General features: G+C 38.0%; 1 protein-coding gene across 10 annotated transcripts in view; it reads right to left on the bottom strand.

Annotated features, from left to right (window-relative positions):
- Positions 1–1,451: 1,451 nt before the first annotated feature.
- The window catches only part of LOC140135020 (uncharacterized), a 57,615-nt gene continuing 40,697 nt past the window's right edge, over positions 1,452–18,369 (bottom strand). For 5 of the 10 annotated variants that reach the window (XM_072155987.1, XM_072155995.1, XM_072156005.1 and 2 more), the window contains 2 exons: positions 13,974–14,274; positions 1,464–1,623 (listed from right to left, as the gene is read on the bottom strand). In XM_072155987.1, the coding sequence (XP_072012088.1) occupies positions 14,040–14,274 (235 nt within the window). In that variant the 3' untranslated portion in view covers positions 1,464–1,623; positions 13,974–14,039. Of the gene's footprint in view, positions 1,624–10,987; positions 11,410–13,973; positions 14,275–18,369 lie in introns of those variants that run through there. The other 5 variants (XM_072155978.1, XM_072155960.1, XM_072155969.1 and 2 more) reach the window with 3 other exon arrangements.

Genomic DNA, 18,369 nt, shown 5'->3' with positions numbered 1-18,369 from the left:
ATGGTGCTCATTTTAGCGGTTTTCATCATAGTACACCTTTGAATCGTAGTAGCTTAATTTGAAAGTACAAGCCTCTATGGGTTAGGTTACATGATCCTAAACCCTGGCCCAAATCTATGATAGTTTAAGGTTTATTAAAACTTGTGAGACTTGTCCCTCTTTCCTTCAGAGGGAGATTGCAGAAATCCATGTACATGATGTACCGTAGTTTTTAATTGTGTCCACACTGATTTGGCTGATAACTCCTTTAACCTAAATTGTCAATGACCATTATTATGTACATGACTATCATAGGAGTTCATTTATTTGAGATTACTAGTGGTGCAACCCCTATCACTTCTGCTAATCAGTGATTAACCAGACACTTGAAAGGGAGCGGAGTGTGTGTTTCATCCAGTGTGTAGAGGAAACTGTGGGTATCTATCTTTATTACGTATACTACGGATGGGTCATCAATATTACCTAGCCTTGAAAATCCTACATCTTACCCTTTGTAATACCTCACTCTTCTCCTGAACACAATTTTTGATTATAGAAGGTGCAGTATCTAACAAAACACTGCAGTCTCACTTTATCCGCTTGCCTCCTCTGCATAGCCTTCTCGTGTCACAGTTTCTAATAGGAAGAGAAACATCAGCGCTTGATCATGATTCTGGGGTGAATCTACAACTACCAGGTTTCCTACCACTTCTAATACTATGACCCAGAACCGGGTAGGAGCCAGCTGCCAACGGTTAACTCTTTAGATGATGTGGTCATATTGTCTGCTGCAGAGATAAGTCTTATACTTACACTTGCCAGCGCCAAATGTTCAGGGGGACAGCTAGCGGCCTAATGAATTTCCCCAGGTCAGTCCTTTGCATTTGATTTCTATATCATTCCTCTGGCAGGGCCTAGTATTCTGTATGTCAGCCTATGAATCTGTTCTGGCTGAAAATAATAATACACTGCAATATTAATGAATAGTTTGAGGTAAAGTTTTTATAATTGTGTTATTTGTGGTGGTGGTGGGATCTATAAGTAGAATATCCAAAACCCCTATAGAAATAAAACGGTGCCTCATATATTTTGTTTTGAAATTTTCTTGAAAATTTGAAAAAATGCTGTTCAATTTGTAATGTTTCTACCATAGTAATAAAGATTAAAAAATTATGTCAAAACTAAGCAGATATGATAAATGTTAGTAAGTTATTTTAAAAGCAGAACATTTGGAAATGGCAAATGTTTCAGAATTTTCCCCGAATTCATAAATGAAAGCAAAATATATTTACCAATATATACCAGTAGCATGAAGTACAACATGTCATAATAGAACAGTCTCAAAATTAAAAAAAAGTTATTACCGGAGAAAGAGCCACTAGTCAGTTTTGAAATATAGGGCTTGGTCATCAAGGCACAAATGACTTTTGTCACTAGTGGGTCAATAAGTATCAAACGCAGATTATTGAACTTTCTAAACTTTATTTTACAAAATAGTTAAATTAACAATGCTTTACCAAAAAGTATGTATAAATTGTATTTTTTTTCTATACACTCTTCTTTGTATGTTCTTTTATATGGGATCTTTATTTCCACAATAAATATCCATGAGCTTCATCACTGTCTTGAGGGGATGCTTTCAACCTGCACAACAGATAGGATACACAGAGTTAAAAAATGTTGTATTAAAAAAGTCTAGTTTATTTAACTTTACAGCATACATTATGACCACCTAATAAAAAATATTTTGAAAAATCCAGTTTTCAGGATCCATGAAACATGGATGAACTTAGGAAATCCTGTTCCTTAGACATTGTTGATTGACCACAGGTGTTATGATTAGCCGTAAATATGCTATCCTACAGTAAGGTCTTTATATACAATACAATGAAACAAAAGCAAAACATTAATTAAAACCATTAAAAAAAACAGGAAGGGTCTTTGCCTCTCTATTTTGACCTGTACCCTGTGGAAGAACCAATCCCAATGAAACGTAGAACCCTGGCTCACCTCCAAGTGCTTTATGTATATGTCTAGCAATTGCATGTCGGATACCCACTCTCCTGCAAAACTCTCTATATGTCTTACCGACATATTCAAAGCCCTAAACACATGTGGCCTTATAGATAACTCCAAGTGAAATACAGTTAATAAAGTCACTCATAGGTTTATGATCAAGCCAGGAGCCTTTTAGTTTGGGTGGTACAAAATGGCCATGCCCCAATCAAAACACCATTGGAATACACTCTCTGTATGAACTGTCTCCTTAGGTCATTTGATTGACTCCTAAATTCCTAATTGCTACTGTAGTTTTTCCTCTCTCTCATGAGGACAGAGTGACAGAGTGGACTTTTTCACTAAGGTCTGAGCCTCATGGGAAGCTTACTGGGTTGCGATGTTACATCAAGGGGGAGAATAGTCCTGTGACAAGCTTCATATATAGTAGTATAAAACTCCTTTATGCTGCTGCAACCACACAAAAAGCCCTACCAGGGACGAAAACAAATTGCGAACTGCCCCAGAAAATACAATTACAGGCGGTTCCCTACTTAAGGACACCCGACTTACAGACAACCCATAGTTACAGACAGACCCCTCTGACCTCTGGTGAAGCTTTCTGAATGCTTTACTATAGTCCCAGACTGCAATGATCAGCTGTAAAGTGTCTGTAATGAAGCTTTATTGATAATCCTTGGTCCAATTACAGCAAAAAATGTTTAAACTCCAATTGTCACTGGGACAAAAACTTTTTGTCTGGATCTACAATTATAAAATATACAGTTTCGACTTACATACAAATTCAACTTAAGAACAAACCTCCGGACCCTATCTTGTACGTAACCCGGGGACTGCCTGTAAATGCTTCTTGAAATGGTTTAGGTCTATTAGAAAATGTACTGAACAAGATTCTTACATTTCTTCATTTTATTGCTTCACCATTGAATATCACTTTCGGTGGTTTTGGAAATAGATTTGAATTGTGCTTAGATAGCCCTTCCCTGCCAGGTCCCAGTTTGTTCTTACAGCTAGGACCAAATATTACAGTAAAACTAATAATATTCATACAAAATTAATATCAGCAGCTGGCAGCAGATAACAACATCTCTCTCCAGAGTCCAGTTTATATAGGAAGCAGGAGAGAAAAGATGGGTGCAATGTAAATGATGTGGCTTCTAATTTACCACTACAGCACACTTTTTATATAAATGCAAAATGAGGTCTGCAGGCAGTTACAGAATTAGTATAAGCATGTTTAAGCAGTATTTAGTAATGTAATATATACACTCTATGGCACCTAATGGTCCTATTTTGTTCAAATGCCCTATATGGCACCTCTCCATTTTTTGATTTTGGGCTGGCATCTATCTCTCTGTCGATACGAACTTACCATCAAGGATACCTATACTCTATAATTTGATAATGCATAGAAGTATTCCCAAAAAGCTATTAAAAAATTCCCAAAATGCTGTAAAAATATTTACAAGAGGCACAATAAGGTAGTTTCATGGTAATCATAATTAATATACAAAGCTAAACATTGTATTTTGTCACTTAAACTTTTTTGTAATATGTTGTATTGTTTATATTAATGACATGATTGTTAATAATAATGTTTAATCTTATAGATTATTCATATTATACTTTTTATATTATGTTCACAGAATAGCTCAGATAGCCACCTTAAGCCCCTGGGGGAGTCTTCTCATCGGACAACCCTGGTATTCTATTTGCCATATTTAGTCATTTTCTTTACGTATATGTTGTAATCATTTTTACACTTTCTACACAAAACAATTCTCACATTAAAAAGCCAGACCTGCTCTAGATGTTTCATTTCCATGCATCCTCTAAGGAAGTGTGAAGAAGTTATAGAGGTCTACCAGTCTATATGGAACAGAGGTCCTTCTTACAATTGGGAACAAGCTGTTGGAAAACTAATAAATTGATGCTTTCCAACAGAAGTAGAAAGGGTGTCTATCTTTCTCTGCAGGTAAAATAAGTCTACCAGCTTCCAATTCATCCAAAACTAGAAGAGGAATTTTATACATTTTCTAGATCTCCTGTACATCTCCTGTGTCCCAGTTATTTTCTTGGAGCACGTCAGGACCATCTCTGATGGTTTTCTTATTTCTACATCTTCTTTCTACAAATGATTGCCAATCATTGACAAAAAGTAGGTGGTGCATTGTGTTGGGCAGCTTAAAAAAAAGAAAAGGGCACACCAGTAGCATGACCTTTTAATTGGAGCACTAAGGAACTTGTTTGAAAATCAATGGGAAACAAAATGTATCTCTGGAAAACATATAAACAATGTTGGTTTAGCTTGTCGATAAGCTGGGAGGTGGTAGAGTCACTTTAGTGATCGCTTCTTGTAAGCATTTAATTCTTTTTCTAGAACATATTTGTAATCAGTATTTCTTCTAAAAATACAGAGCAAAGGCCTGAGGTTCTTACGTTTTCAACCAAATCTGACCCCAAGCATTTTATCCCTCAGATGCACCACGTCATTTTATAAAGAATTATACCATACAGTGGATGCCTTAATGGAAAACATCAGCCAAATGTCCAAACTGCTGGTTATTTGCACCCCCCCATAAAAAATGTAATACAAAGTGATAAAAAGGTCCCCAAAATGGTAACGTATGATAAAGTTACATGTGAAAAAACGACAGTACAGAGAATTTTTTTGAAAGCCATAAAAACCAAGGTCATGAGAAAAGTGTACAATTGTGTTTTTTTTCTAGTCATTACATCTGGATTTTTTTTCCCGGGTTCCCAGTACAACCATGGAATATTAACCCCTTCACACTCTATGACGGATATATCTGCTGCAGAGCTATGAAGGGTGTATGAAGAGGGCTCACGGGCTGAGCCCTCTTCATATAGAGATGGGCTTTGCTGCATATTGCAGCCAAGACCCATCGCTATCACCCACGGTCTGTGTTAACCTCTTCTTTGCTACCAGCAAAGTCACTGGCGGCACTTAAAACATGGCGCCGCATGGGCACCACCATGTTACCTTCGGTCGTCGCTCCCCCGAACGTCATTGGGGGCGGCGATCGGTTGCCATGACAGCCTCGGGTCTTCGTCAGACCCGAGGGTGAATGGTTTCAAAAGATTCTTTACAATGAGCCAGTGGCTCATTGTAATGAATCACATGCAAAACGCCATATACTGCAATACGGGGCTTTTTGAATGTATGTGGCAAACAAGGAAATGCAAAAATCAAAAAGGCAGGCTTCTTCTTATAGGGTTTTGGAATTAGTGCCATCTTAAAACTGTAAAATCAGTGTCTGGAAGCTTTTACAGGCGGTCCCCTACTTAAGGACACCCGACTTACAGACAACCCATAGTTACAGACAGACCCCTCTGACCTCTGGTGAAGATTTCTGAATTCTTTACTATAGTCCCAGACTGCAATGATCCGCTGTAAGGTGTCTGTAATGAAGCTTTATTGATAATCCTTGGTCCCATTACAGCAAAAAATGTTTAAACTCCAATTGTCACTGGGGCCAAAATTTTTTTTGTCTGGATCTACAATTATAAAATATACAGTTTCGAATTACATGCAAATTCAACTTAAGAACAAACCTCCGGACCCTATCTTGTACATAACCCGGGGACTGCCTGTATATTGGAATGCGAGTATCAATTTTAATTGAATGGATTTGACTAAAAGGATTTCAATGGAGTTTTAAAAATTAGCTGTTGGCAACGTGATCAAATGAAATTATTCTCTATTTGCTTATATCCAAACAGAATAGATATATATTATTGAAAATTAAGGAATATTTTAGTACCCCATGACCCGGCTGATGATTCTGAATGGGAACAGTGTTACAGTGCAGATCATCTACCTTTTGGAGTGTATGGGAGACATCACAGCCACTGGTCTCCGGTTACCTGCTCAGTCAGCTAATTGCATAGTAAAAAGAGATGGTTCCCTGCTGCATAACATCTCCTAGATGCTTTATTGGATGCAATGAATATGATAGCCTATTTTACAAGGTAATTATTCCAAATGGTATTAGTCATCTGGTCCAAAGTACTTTAGGTACAAAAATGTGCTCTCTAACTTTTCCTGATTTATCACATGTACATAAAGGGGTTGGATCATCAACACTTTATTTCATCCATGACTAAGGACGTCTTCATGTCCAAAACACGTTGGAGAAGGAGGAGATGAATGTTGTATTCCTTTTAAAATGATGAAATAAAAGAGATTTTTTTTATCAAAACAAGTGCTTGGACCTTAATAAGCTAGATCGTAAAGAGTTGATGATATAATTCAATCCAGGTGACTAGGACTGAGCATTTCTTGTGTTTGAGCAGGAAAACATTATTTTTATGTTTCCCAAATTGTAATAAAATAAAATCAAGATGTCACTAAGTCCTCAATTCTAAGTGTCATGTCTAAAGCAAACCAGACAATGCTCCTCACTTGCTGTTTTACAGTAAATCATGTTGGTGGCAGCAACAATACTGAGTATTTTTCAGTAGCTGAAACAGGGAAACTGGTCAGGGTTGAGGTAAAGCTGAATGAACAACTGATCCAGCTTCTTTTTGGACCTCAGACTGGTTTTAAAACAGCTTATACATGAACATGTCTGAGCTATTGCTGAGTTTAGTCCTCGCTTTACATAGCTACAGTGTATCCTAATCCTGAAGGATTTGTTAAAGGGGTTTGCCCACCAAAGAAAATTCTCAAATCTCAATCCCCTAATGATGTTTACACAAAAAAGATAATTTTTAACCCCTTACTTTACAATTTTACTTAGTGTGGTTAGATGATCAGGGTACAGGTTTATATACACTCTCATTTAGCTACTGAACATTGTACTATTATCTGACGCGTAGAAAGAGAGATGAGACAGATCAGAGATGATGTGATCCATGAGATGCCTATTACACTGTCAGCTCTGCTACATATCTCTTCTCACAGATATGTGCCTTCCTCCCTCTTGCAGCTTCTCTCTCCTCATGATGTGTTGTTTGCTGGCAGGAAGGGACAACTGACCCTAAGCACATATCCAACACAACAAATGACAAGACCAAAGTGAAAATGTTTGGCAATAATGCACTTTGCTATATTTGGTTAAAAAAACAAACACAGCACAAAATAAAAAAAACTCTCAGCACAAACAGTCCATACCAATGTGCCTTGTAAACATTGCATCAACCATGAACTCTATCTTTCCAAAGGCTTGACCAAAACTTCGTGATTTTGCAAGAAAATCAACTTTAGCACACCATCAAATCTGCCAAAAAATGCAGCTATCCCTAAAAATAAGACCTGATATGAAATGCTCACCCCATTTGAAAGGCGTATTAACCTAAATGAGCTGAAGCAATGTGGTAATGAAAAGTGGACATCAATTCCTCCAAAGCATTGTGAGACAGAAGAGCCGTAGCCCTGTGTAGGAACATTATTCAGGCCTTTGTTATTTCATGTGTCACCATGCAGCAGCATCCTTCTGTCTCTTCAATCAGTTAGTACTCAGAAGCCATGACATTCATTAGCTCAGGCATTTAGATGCCTTTAGGAATTGGCTTAGGATGCATGTGTAGCACCAACCGACCAAACAATTTTACCTCCATTTCCGACACTCGAATTCAGAGATGGTGCACTTTACTTTTCTCTGGACTGCAAATTTGCCTTTGTGGCTCTGTATTGGGCATAAGCTTTCATTATATCTATGGCGTCCATTAACTTTCATTTGGAGCCTTCAGCTGCAGTTGCCGCTTTTGCCTGGTACAGGGACATTGAGCTAACTGTCTGTTGGACCAACATTTTCATAAAGATAATAGACACATTTTTAGCATTAAAGGTGCTCAGAAACAGGAAAACGAAGTCTGAATAGCTACACAATGCTGGTTAGCTGTTAGTAGCTTTTGCATTTAGCTTTTGTAGCTTTTTGCAGTCTTTTTAATGCTAATATTTTGGATCAAAGTAAGGATACATTCACACGGGTGGGCATACCGCTGTGCGCACGATAGAAGGCGGTGATCCCTCCATAGAGAAAAGCACCGCATGGGCGCACACACTCGGGAAAGATAAAGATTGCTTTTATGGCGTGCAACGCTGCTGACCCGCCATTGCCATGTACGGGGACATATATGCAGCCGCAAATTTGCGGCTGATTATACATCCCCCAGATGGTCGTTTGAATGTACTCTTAGTGTCATTTTTCCTGCTACATGGGAAGAAATCCATGGTAACGTTTTTAATGCATGTGAATGGAGCTGCAGACATCCTATTCACATATATTGAATGATACCAAATTTTGCAGAAATTTCCTGCACTTCTTGGTTCCTGACACTTTTTTGGCATAATTTTTGGTGCAGTTAGACCAGCTAAGAGCTGGTCTGCCAAGTTCTATTTCACATTCATGAATGTGAAGTCAGTTCAGACCCTTTTTGTTTGTATGCCAATTCATTAAGAGGCACCAGCCTCTAAGTATATTGAATGCAAGATCATGTGCATGGGTGCCAGGTCTGGCCCAGTGAAGAATTCCTCATAGCCTCAGCATGGTTCCAATGCAAGCTACAGAAAAAGCACATGACCAGGGCATCCATGCGCCACCTACTACCCACCCACTTGGCATGGAGGTGGTATAGCAGGATAACAAATTGCAATTCCTGTCTGTGCACCAAGAACTGTGATTTTCCATGGCTTGTACACCATTACAATGGCCATGATAAACAAGCCATGATAAATATCCTTACCAATATTTTAGCCTTCTGTGTATCTAACATTTTTCAACCAGTGTTCTATTCAGTTATTATACTATTTTGTTCTGTAGATCTTAATGCTATAAGGCTGGGTTTTTAAGTTACATTTGATTCTCACAGCATGGGCCTGGGATGCAGCCAAAAACTAAGCAGTCGTGGAGACTGTCACAATATTCAAATGAATGCAGCTGAAGCCACACACTGGGCACGTCTTGGCTGCAGTGCTAATACTATGTAGAAACACCACAAGTTGCAACAAATTTATAAGCAACCAGGCTAAAACACTTCAATGCTGTGAAAGCTGATGTTTTCGGGTTTCAGTGGCTGGTTTTAAAACAGCTTATACATGAACATGTCTGAGCTATTGCTGAGTTTAGTCCTCGCTTTATGTAGCTACAGTGTATCCTAATCCTGAAGGATTTGTTAAAGGGGTTTGCCCACGAAAGAAAATTCTCAAATCTCAATACCCTAATGATGTTTACACAAAAAAGATAATTTTTAACCCCTTACTTTACAATTTTACCTAGTTAGATGATCAGGGTACAGGTTTATATACACTCTCATTTAGCTACTGAACATTGTACTATTATCTGACGCGTAGAAAGAGAGATGAGACAGATCAGAGATGATGTGATCCATGAGATGCCTATTACACTGTCAGCTCTGCTACATATCTCTTCTCACAGATATGTGCCTTCCTCCCTCTTCCCCCGGATAACTTTTCTGCCCGTAGCTTGCAGCTTCTCTCTCCTCATGATGTGTTGTTTGCTGGCAGGAAGTGAGTGTCTGTGAGCTCTGTCCTGGACTGCAGGGGAGGGGCTATAAGCAGAGAGAGACAGAAACTCAGCTCCACGGCCGTCACATAGAAATCCATGATGGCTGCCCAAACCCTAAGTCAGAAGTTACTGGGTCGTGTCTAGGGACAACTGAAATTGTGTACACCAGGACTGATAGAGACAGGTTGGAATTATATTTTTGAAATGCTTTTTTTTTGTTCATAACAGTGAATTAGAGAATGTGTTATTTTGTTACATTTAAGAAACTTGTTCTCATGGTTATACCACTTTAAATAAAGCTCCACTTGTTCTAATAATGTCTCCTGAACCCCCTGATCTTCTTAAGGGGTCATTCAGGGATTCTTTCAGCTAAATACTTTGTAATATTAAAACAAGGAAAGACATACAGTACTGAGCATTGGATGCTCTGTGGTCCACATATTTAAGCAATGTTCTCATATCATTTTATGGTATTTATTAGTCTTTGCCAGTACACTGGCATCAAATTCTTCAGGACTGTATTGTGTGTCATGCATACCTACCACCTTTTGTAAACTGAAACTGGCATAAAAGTTGCAGAGCACATAGTGCACCATGGCAATTAAAAAAAAATGTTACCTCACCCCCTAGTGCCCATATACAGTAAAATACTACTCCTTTAGTTGCCAACACACCTAGGGGGCCAACAAAGTAAAGTACTCCCAAGGCACTCCACACTGTGCCCCCCCCCCCCCAGTATAATTGCCTCTTTCTTCTCTCCCCAATCACGGATTACTGTTAGTTTGACTTTTTTTATACTATACCCCATTTTGGTTCAACATATTCCCCCTCAACTCCATATTGCTCTAAAATTAAACAACAATAAACCTAATACCTCTACTGGTTTCCCCAAGGGTCTCTCCTCTTCTATGCTCATGTTGTCTTCTAATCTAAAGCCATTGGGGGTGATAATATCACATTGCGCTTGTTTGCATCACAGCAGTTATGGAGGATGATTGGTGTAGCAGTGAGCTGCAAGTTAAAAATTTCCCCCTTTGCTGGCTCCACCGCCAGTTCTCAGTTTTCCATGAGCTGGTGGGTGGAGATAGGACCAATCATAGGGAAAACAGGAGATTCCGGTATGACTCATTCACTTACTCATAGGTAGCAGAAAGGAAAGAAATTACTGCAAATTAATACATATTTATGATATAAATAAAGGTTTAAGGGCGAGATATTTTACCTACTATTATCTGTAACGTTATATCTGTGCCTGTGGTTCTGCTTCTATCTTTCCCACATTTGGCCCTACCGCATCCCATGTCCGTAGACTTTTGCAAATATACTTTTTGTACCTTTTTTAAACAACCCCAGACTAGAAGAGAATGTTGCACCATGTTAAGGACGTTTCTGCTGCTGTGCTGTGTAAGAGCATGTAACTAAACAGGACACAAATGATATATTGGTTAATCTAAAGCACTACATGTTCCCAGACTGCTGAAATAATGCTAAATAATGTCTTCCAGGAGTACAGATAAATCTTGAATAGTTTTATTATTCATTAAAAAAACAATAAAGTTGCAGTATATGTTTAAATATATCTCTATTTCCAAAATATTTGGTGATACAATGCATTTAATGTGACATATAGACACACAATGGCAGAGTATTCATGTTTTATGCAGCCTTTACTCTGTATTATTCAGGGTCGGATAGTTTCTAGGTCAGTCGGGGGCTGGGGGCATTGAAGGGTCTTTGGTTCTATAGAGTATAAATCTTTTGCTTTTACCCCAGGGGAGGAGGTGGGGGAGACGCCACTTTATATCATGCTGGAAATTTACTGGGTTATGTCGAAAAGGACCAAAGATGTTTACCAGGAATTTTTATTATACAGTGAGTTAAATTCCTTCTCCTAGCTGAGTTTTAGGAGGGGTGAAATAATCTGGAGAATAAAAAAGAAAAATCGTAAATATTACTTGAGCCCACACATCCTAACATATACTGTATTTATTAACATATTGTGAAGTGCAGAGATGTACCTATGGATAAGCAGATGTTGCTGAACCACAACTGCAATTATGTTCAATGTGCACCCTAAAATTAAAATTATTATTTATATTATGTAGGGAAAATATGCTGTCTACAAATTTCTCATATCATTTACACACGATGTACATGAACATGAGTAATGAAAGCAATTTGCCCTTTCAAGATACTCTGATGGCAAGCAGCAACAAGATCTGTCTGACAACACGTGTGTTAGTGTTCTGTTTGCAGCAGTTACATAATATATAAGTTTTGCATAATGCATACGTTTTGAATGGCAGTCTTAAAAGCTGGCACAGATGCGGGTGCATACTCTGCCAGTTCCGACCTGCAGACCAGATCTGAACTGGCATAGTTTTCCTGCTATAGTCTTTGCTGGAAAACTCAAGAGTATATGTGATGGGCCGGACTTTCACGCCCTTGACCGCCCTCCATTCGCCCTGCTCTACACCACAGAGGGAGTTCCATGTGCTTTATCCGCCACCCGCCGGTGGGGAGCAGGGCAGCTAGAGGGGCGTGAAAGCCCACCACATTTACTACAGAGTATAGCAAAAAGCTTTGCCACTTCAGACCTAGTTTACAATTTTTGATTGTTTCCACTAAGAGACCGAAACATCTTAGTGGAAATGGGCACAGAAGCGACAGCGAGGGGGATTTTAAGAATGCGGGTCAAAACTTATGCATTGTGTAAAAGTTTTTGCCTGGGGTATTTAAATGTCAGCGGTGCGTGGGTGCTGACATCCTGATTATGATCTGCTCTGTGACATCATTTTCGAGACAGGCAGGAGTTTATGTCAAACTCCCAGGCCTGTCTTTAGGCAACATCTGTAACGGTCTGTCAGTAGCAGAACGATAAAGATGTAGTGCAAAATCCACTTATATGGCAATACAGTAGTATTATAGTATACGCTGAGAGTGATCAGACTCCATAAGTTTGCTTTTACCCCAGGGGATGAGGTGGGGGAAAAAGTTTCAAGTACCCTAGGGGGTCTAAAAATACAGTAAAAAAATACAGTAAAAAAAAGAAGTAAAAATTACAAAAAAAACCCTAAAAATTCAAATCACCCCCTTTTCCCGAGAACTGATATAGAAGTAAATAAAAAGTAAAATAATAAACATCTATCAAAATCTAAAAACGATTATTCCGATAGTGAACACCATAAGAGAAAAATAGTGCCCAAATGTAAGAAACACCACTTTTATGCCAATCTGCATCACATTTTGAATAAAAAGTGATCAAAAGTAGTTCAGTCCTCAAAATGGTAGCAATGAAAATGTCGTCTTGTTGCACAAAAAAAAACCTTACACAGTTCTATACATCGAAGTTTTAAAAAGTCATCAGCGTCAGAATTGGGCAAAATCAAGATTATTTTTTGTATGGAAGGTTTCAAGTTTTTAAAATCTATTAAAACATAATAAAACCTATATGAATTTGGTATCGCTGTGATTGTAGCAAACCAAAAAATAAATTTGAGTCGTCATTTGGAGCACACAGTTAAAGTTGTAAAAACATAGCTCACAAGAAAATTACGCAAATGTGTTTTTCCACCAATTTCACCACATTTGGAATTTTTTTCCAACTTTCCAGTACATGTCATGGAATATTAAATACAGTCACTGGGAAAACGCTCTGTCCCCAGAAAAATAAAAATGCTTTGGATTTTTGCGGGTGGTGAGCAAAAAATGGAAACAAAAATGAAAAAGGGCAGTGGCATTAAGGGTTTAAATACTGAAGGCATAATGGCCCACAAAAACAGTGCAAACTATACTAGGTTCAGTTTTCCTGTGGACTGTCCTGTGGCCCACGTTTTTCAGGAATCTGGCTCCCTCTGCGCAGTTCCGACAGACTGCAGCAACTCTTTTGGTACCTCTCTAACAAAAAAAACCTTTTTTCTTTTTAAACATAACTTTATTGAACTTATTTGTTAATTTTATCCAGTGAGGGTAAAATTACCAAATTTACAAGTACTGAAATGCTATTGAAAATGTATCATTACTCCCAACTGTAAATGTATCTGGTATATCTACACAAGTTACAAGCAGTGCAACTGCTAGATAACTCAATAGAGTCACAAGAAATTCATTAAGGAATTCAGGATTTTTAGAGTTATGATGATGTTTCAGAAGATGATGAAGACATGATTATATTTGAATAAATTGAGTTTTGTTCAAGAAATGTGGATGTGAATTTTTGGTCCCAGAGCTCAGATTCCACTGTATCTGGAAAACATATCCCAAGGAAAGGGGAAAAGTGCTCCAGATGAATCTTTAGGACTGGTGAAATAAAAACTTTTATGGTAGGACCATCTAGTATTGGTGAACAGGTTAAAACTTAATGGGCATGGCTCCTGAATAGTATTATAAAAGAAATGCTACTGTTATAGACAGACATTGCACAATACAAAGTATTAGGCACCAGAAAACATGTTGTTCATATAATAATGGACTCTATTTTCTTACCTTGAGGAATATGAGTCCCAATGTTCCATGTTGTAATGTGTTTTTTTCTGAATCATTGTAACAGTTCTAGTCGTCATCTTTATCTGCACTTGCTGTTCTTTTTTCTAATGGGTCTTGTGTGTTATACGGCATATATGGCATAAGTTGGCATAATAGCGACTTTTCCTTATCATGTTTTGTGCCTACACAAACCAATAGTGTTTGTTTGCCAATTGTGGCATAAAGTTTCTTCAAATTGTTGGATGATGACTTTGTTTTTTCCAAATGTTTCCCATTGACTTGTCTGGAGATCAGGTTTTGCCTACAAATACAAATAAAAGTAATTAACAACATGCATAAAACATCAAACTGGTAACATTAAAGGAGTTTTCCCACAAACAAAAGTTAGGTCCTATCCATGGGATAGGGCCTATCTTGCTGATCAGTGGGGGTCTCCGTGATGAGACCCCCTCAGATAACAAAAACGAGGGGTCCGATGGGCTCCCACGTACCTCTGTCGGACCCCTCATCGCTCCATCAGACCAATGGAGCAGACGGCCGCACACGACCGTTCTGCTCCATTAATCTTTATGGAGCTGACGGAGATCACCGAGCGCTAATTTGTATTTCGGGTTATATTTTTTCAGCTCACTCTTGTATTTATTTTTGCTACATATTACAGTATGTCTCATTTTAGATTTTTTGTCATGTAATATGTCCAAGTTTCAGTAGAAAACTGCAAAAAAAACTTTAACTCATAAAGACTTTATAATTACTATAGTTATTTGTTTTTATTTATTTCACACTGTTCCACAGAAACTGGGACATTCACAGGAACCCTAGTTACCAGATAAAGTAGTTACTACTCCTTTGTCATTGGCAGGCTGATCTGCATCTACCTATAGCAGGCAGTTCTCCCATGCTGAATGTAACTGCCAATCGTGCATTAAAGAGAATGTACCTAACCTAACTAAGTACTATGTTATGTAGGGCTATGTCTCTGTTTTATTTTTCAGCTGTTCTTTCTGTAAGTAAAGTTATTTTACAAATATGCAAATGAAGCTGAAGTGGTTTGAGGGAGTTGGGGTTGATAGCAGGGCACTTCAGGGCTATCACTCCACACAACGCCGACTGCTACACTTCAACCACCCAGTGTCCCTTCTCATTCTTACCCCTTCAGCTACATCACTCTATCTGTGTCAGTTATAACTTTGGAACGCTTTATCTTAAACAGTTTTTTCATGAAATGTTGTACTTCACATTATTGCTGTATTTTAGTTTTCATTTTTTGCACTGATTTATAGAAAAAAATGGAAATTTGGTAAAAATTTTGAAAAATTGGAGATTTTCTGATTTCTAAATGTTATGCTCATCATACGGTTAGTCTAACTGTCCAGATTGGTTGCTAACATTAACCATATGCATGCTTTATGCTGACATAATTTTTATATGTTAATTTATTTTATCACAACATTAGGAGGTTTACAGTTCGAACAGCAAGTTTCCAGATTTTTAGGAGGATGATTCATTTTGTTAGAGGATGATTCATCTTCATAAGAGTTTTCCAAGTTTTATTTATTAGTAACACCCCACAATTCGCCCCATTTTTAAAACTGCACCCCTAAAATTATTTAAAACAGCCTTTGATAAGCTTAACATTTTAAGCATCTCACAAGAACTAAAACAAAATGGAGGTTCCCTTTTGAATTTTTAAATAAAATAAAATGACTATTTTGTCCAAAAATGTACATGTTCATACAAGATAAAATGAGAAAACACATATCAGATTTTGTTGTGCAGTTTTGTAGAGCAATACCCTACATGTGAATGTAAACTACATAAAGGGGTATTCTCGTCTGGGCATTCACATTCAGTTTCATTAATCTGCCATATATAAACATTTCTTCAATTAGATGTCATTAAAAAAAAATGTTCCTGCGTGAAGATAATTTCTCATAAATGTAGTGATATGGTCCCTTAGAAACCAGACTGACTCCTTGATTACGGCCACCTCTGCTGGAGGGATTGCACAAGGAAACAAAAGGTTTTTGTATATAAAATGTCCAGAAGTTACTGCATGTCCCACAGCAGGACTCAGGCAGGACTCAATAGCGCATGTCTGGCTACCGCTACCAGAGTGTGGGGTGGTCGTATGCGAGGAAGGTATCTCGTTTCTAAGGGACCATATGACTACATTTATGAGAAATTATCTTCACACAGGAACATTTTTTTAAATAACATCCAATTGAAGAAATGTTTACATATGGAAAATGAATTTAATTAAATGTAAATGACCGGATGGGAATACTCCTTTCAGGGGGGAAAAAGCAGAGTGCAGAACGGAAGGAGTCATTGAGCTTTTAGAGGGCGAATTCTGATTACATTGTTTTCCGGTGACATTACACATTTGAAAAGTTCCTGAGCTATGAGAACAGTATAAAAATTATCCTATTTTAGAAATTACACCATTAAGATTTTCTAAGGGCCCCATTGGTTTTGCTTTGTGGTAACATCACTGTAATGGTAGCAAATGGACATTTTGTAAAATTAACTCAACATTTTGAAGAAATATACTGAAATAACATTAGACATTGCCTGCAGGTAAAAATAAAATGGATCAATCTACCAATTAAAAAGTAAAGGGGTTATATGATGTATGTATAAGATATATTTTTCTAAAAGGATGTTAACTAGAGGGGGTCAGACCACTGGTATCTTCTGTTTCCCCTAATAAAAGGAGCCACAGGTTGTTGAACATGCCCACTTCCTGCTCCTTTTGCTGTCAGCCTGAAATTGGAAAATAGTTTTTAAGCTATCCTGGCAGGGACATAGGCTCACATTTACTTAGAAAGTCGTAAACTGCACTAAAAGTGCTATTTCCATGTATAATGCTGGGTGCGGCGAAGATCCTGCGCCAGAAATCCTGAATAAGTTGCTTTCCTGCACTGGCCCGACAGAGTTCACCATCATTTTGAGGTGCAGCTTTAACCCCTTCACGCTCTGAGACGGATATATCCACCGCAGAGCCATGAAGGGTGTATGCTTGCACCGATCTTGGGTGTTAACCTCTTCCCTGGCTCTGGCAAAGTCGCTGGCGGCATGTAAAGCATAGGCGCCACCATCTTTCTTCAGATTGTCGGTCCCCCGAACATCATGGGGGGCTGACGATCGGTTGCCATGACAGCTTCGGGTCTTCGTCAGAAGATACTGCATGGTTACTGCAGATTTGTTACAATGAGACAGTGGCTCATTGTAATGAATCATAAGCAAAAATGTCATATACTGCAATACAGTTGTATTGCACTATATGGTAGGAAGGATCTGACCATCTAGGGTTAATGTACCCTAGAGGGTCTAAGAAATAGGAAAAAAAAAAGAAAAGTTAAAAAAAATTTAAAAAATCAATAAAATTTTAAAAACTCAAATCGCCCCCCTTTCTCGAGAACTGATATAAAACATAATAAACAGTAAAAATCACAAACACATTAGGTATTGCCGTGTCCCAAAATGCCCGCTCAAAATATAAAACGGTTATTGCCGGCGGTGACCTCCAAAATGGGAAATGGTGCCCAAATGTCCAAAACGCAACTTTTACACCTTTTTACATGACATAAAAAATGTAATAAAAAGTTATTAAAATGTCACACAGTCCTAAAAACTTGGGCTAATTTTGCAAAAAGTAAGAAAATATTATTAGCGTAAGAAGATGGCGACATTTTTTTTTTCTTTTTCATACGCATTCATTTAATTTTTGAAAATGAATTAAAACGCAATCAAGCCTATATAAATTTGGTATCACCGCGATTGTACCGAAACAAATAATAAAGTATAGGTGTTATTTGGAGCGCAGAGTAAAAGTTGTAAAAACTGAGCCGACAAGAACGTGACGCACATGCCATTTTTTTTTCCATTTTTCCACATTTGGAATTTTTTTCCTGCTTCCCAGTACACGGCATGGAATAATAAATAACATCACGGGAAAGTAAAATTTGTTATGGACAAAATAAGCTCTAACACAGCTCTGTACACGTAAAAATGAAAAAGTTAGGGATTTTTGAAGGTGGAGATTGAGAAATGAGCGAAAAAACCCTGCGTCCTTAGAGGGTTAACATACGGAGTGAAACACAATAATAATAATTATAATAATCCTTCTACCAGGATGAGAAACAAATGTTCATGAATTCACATAAATTATATTTTTGTAGACAGGTAGCTTTCATAGCAACTAAAGTTGCTGTACAGTCTATGGGGCGAGTTCCCCGTTGTCCAACAAAAATGCACTTTGTCGCTAATTCACTAAAATCGTGCGCCCGATATCCTGCATGTGCAGTCCAATGGCGCGCACCCAAGAATGCCAGCACAGCTGTGACAATCCGATCGCGTTTGACACAATCCCAGCGCAGATCCCTGTTAAATA

The sequence above is a fragment of the Engystomops pustulosus genome, chromosome 1, assembly GCF_040894005.1.
Source record: "Engystomops pustulosus chromosome 1, aEngPut4.maternal, whole genome shotgun sequence".
In the NCBI taxonomy this organism is placed as follows: Eukaryota; Metazoa; Chordata; class Amphibia; order Anura; family Leptodactylidae; genus Engystomops; species Engystomops pustulosus.
This window is presented reverse-complemented; position numbering and strand designations above follow the sequence as displayed.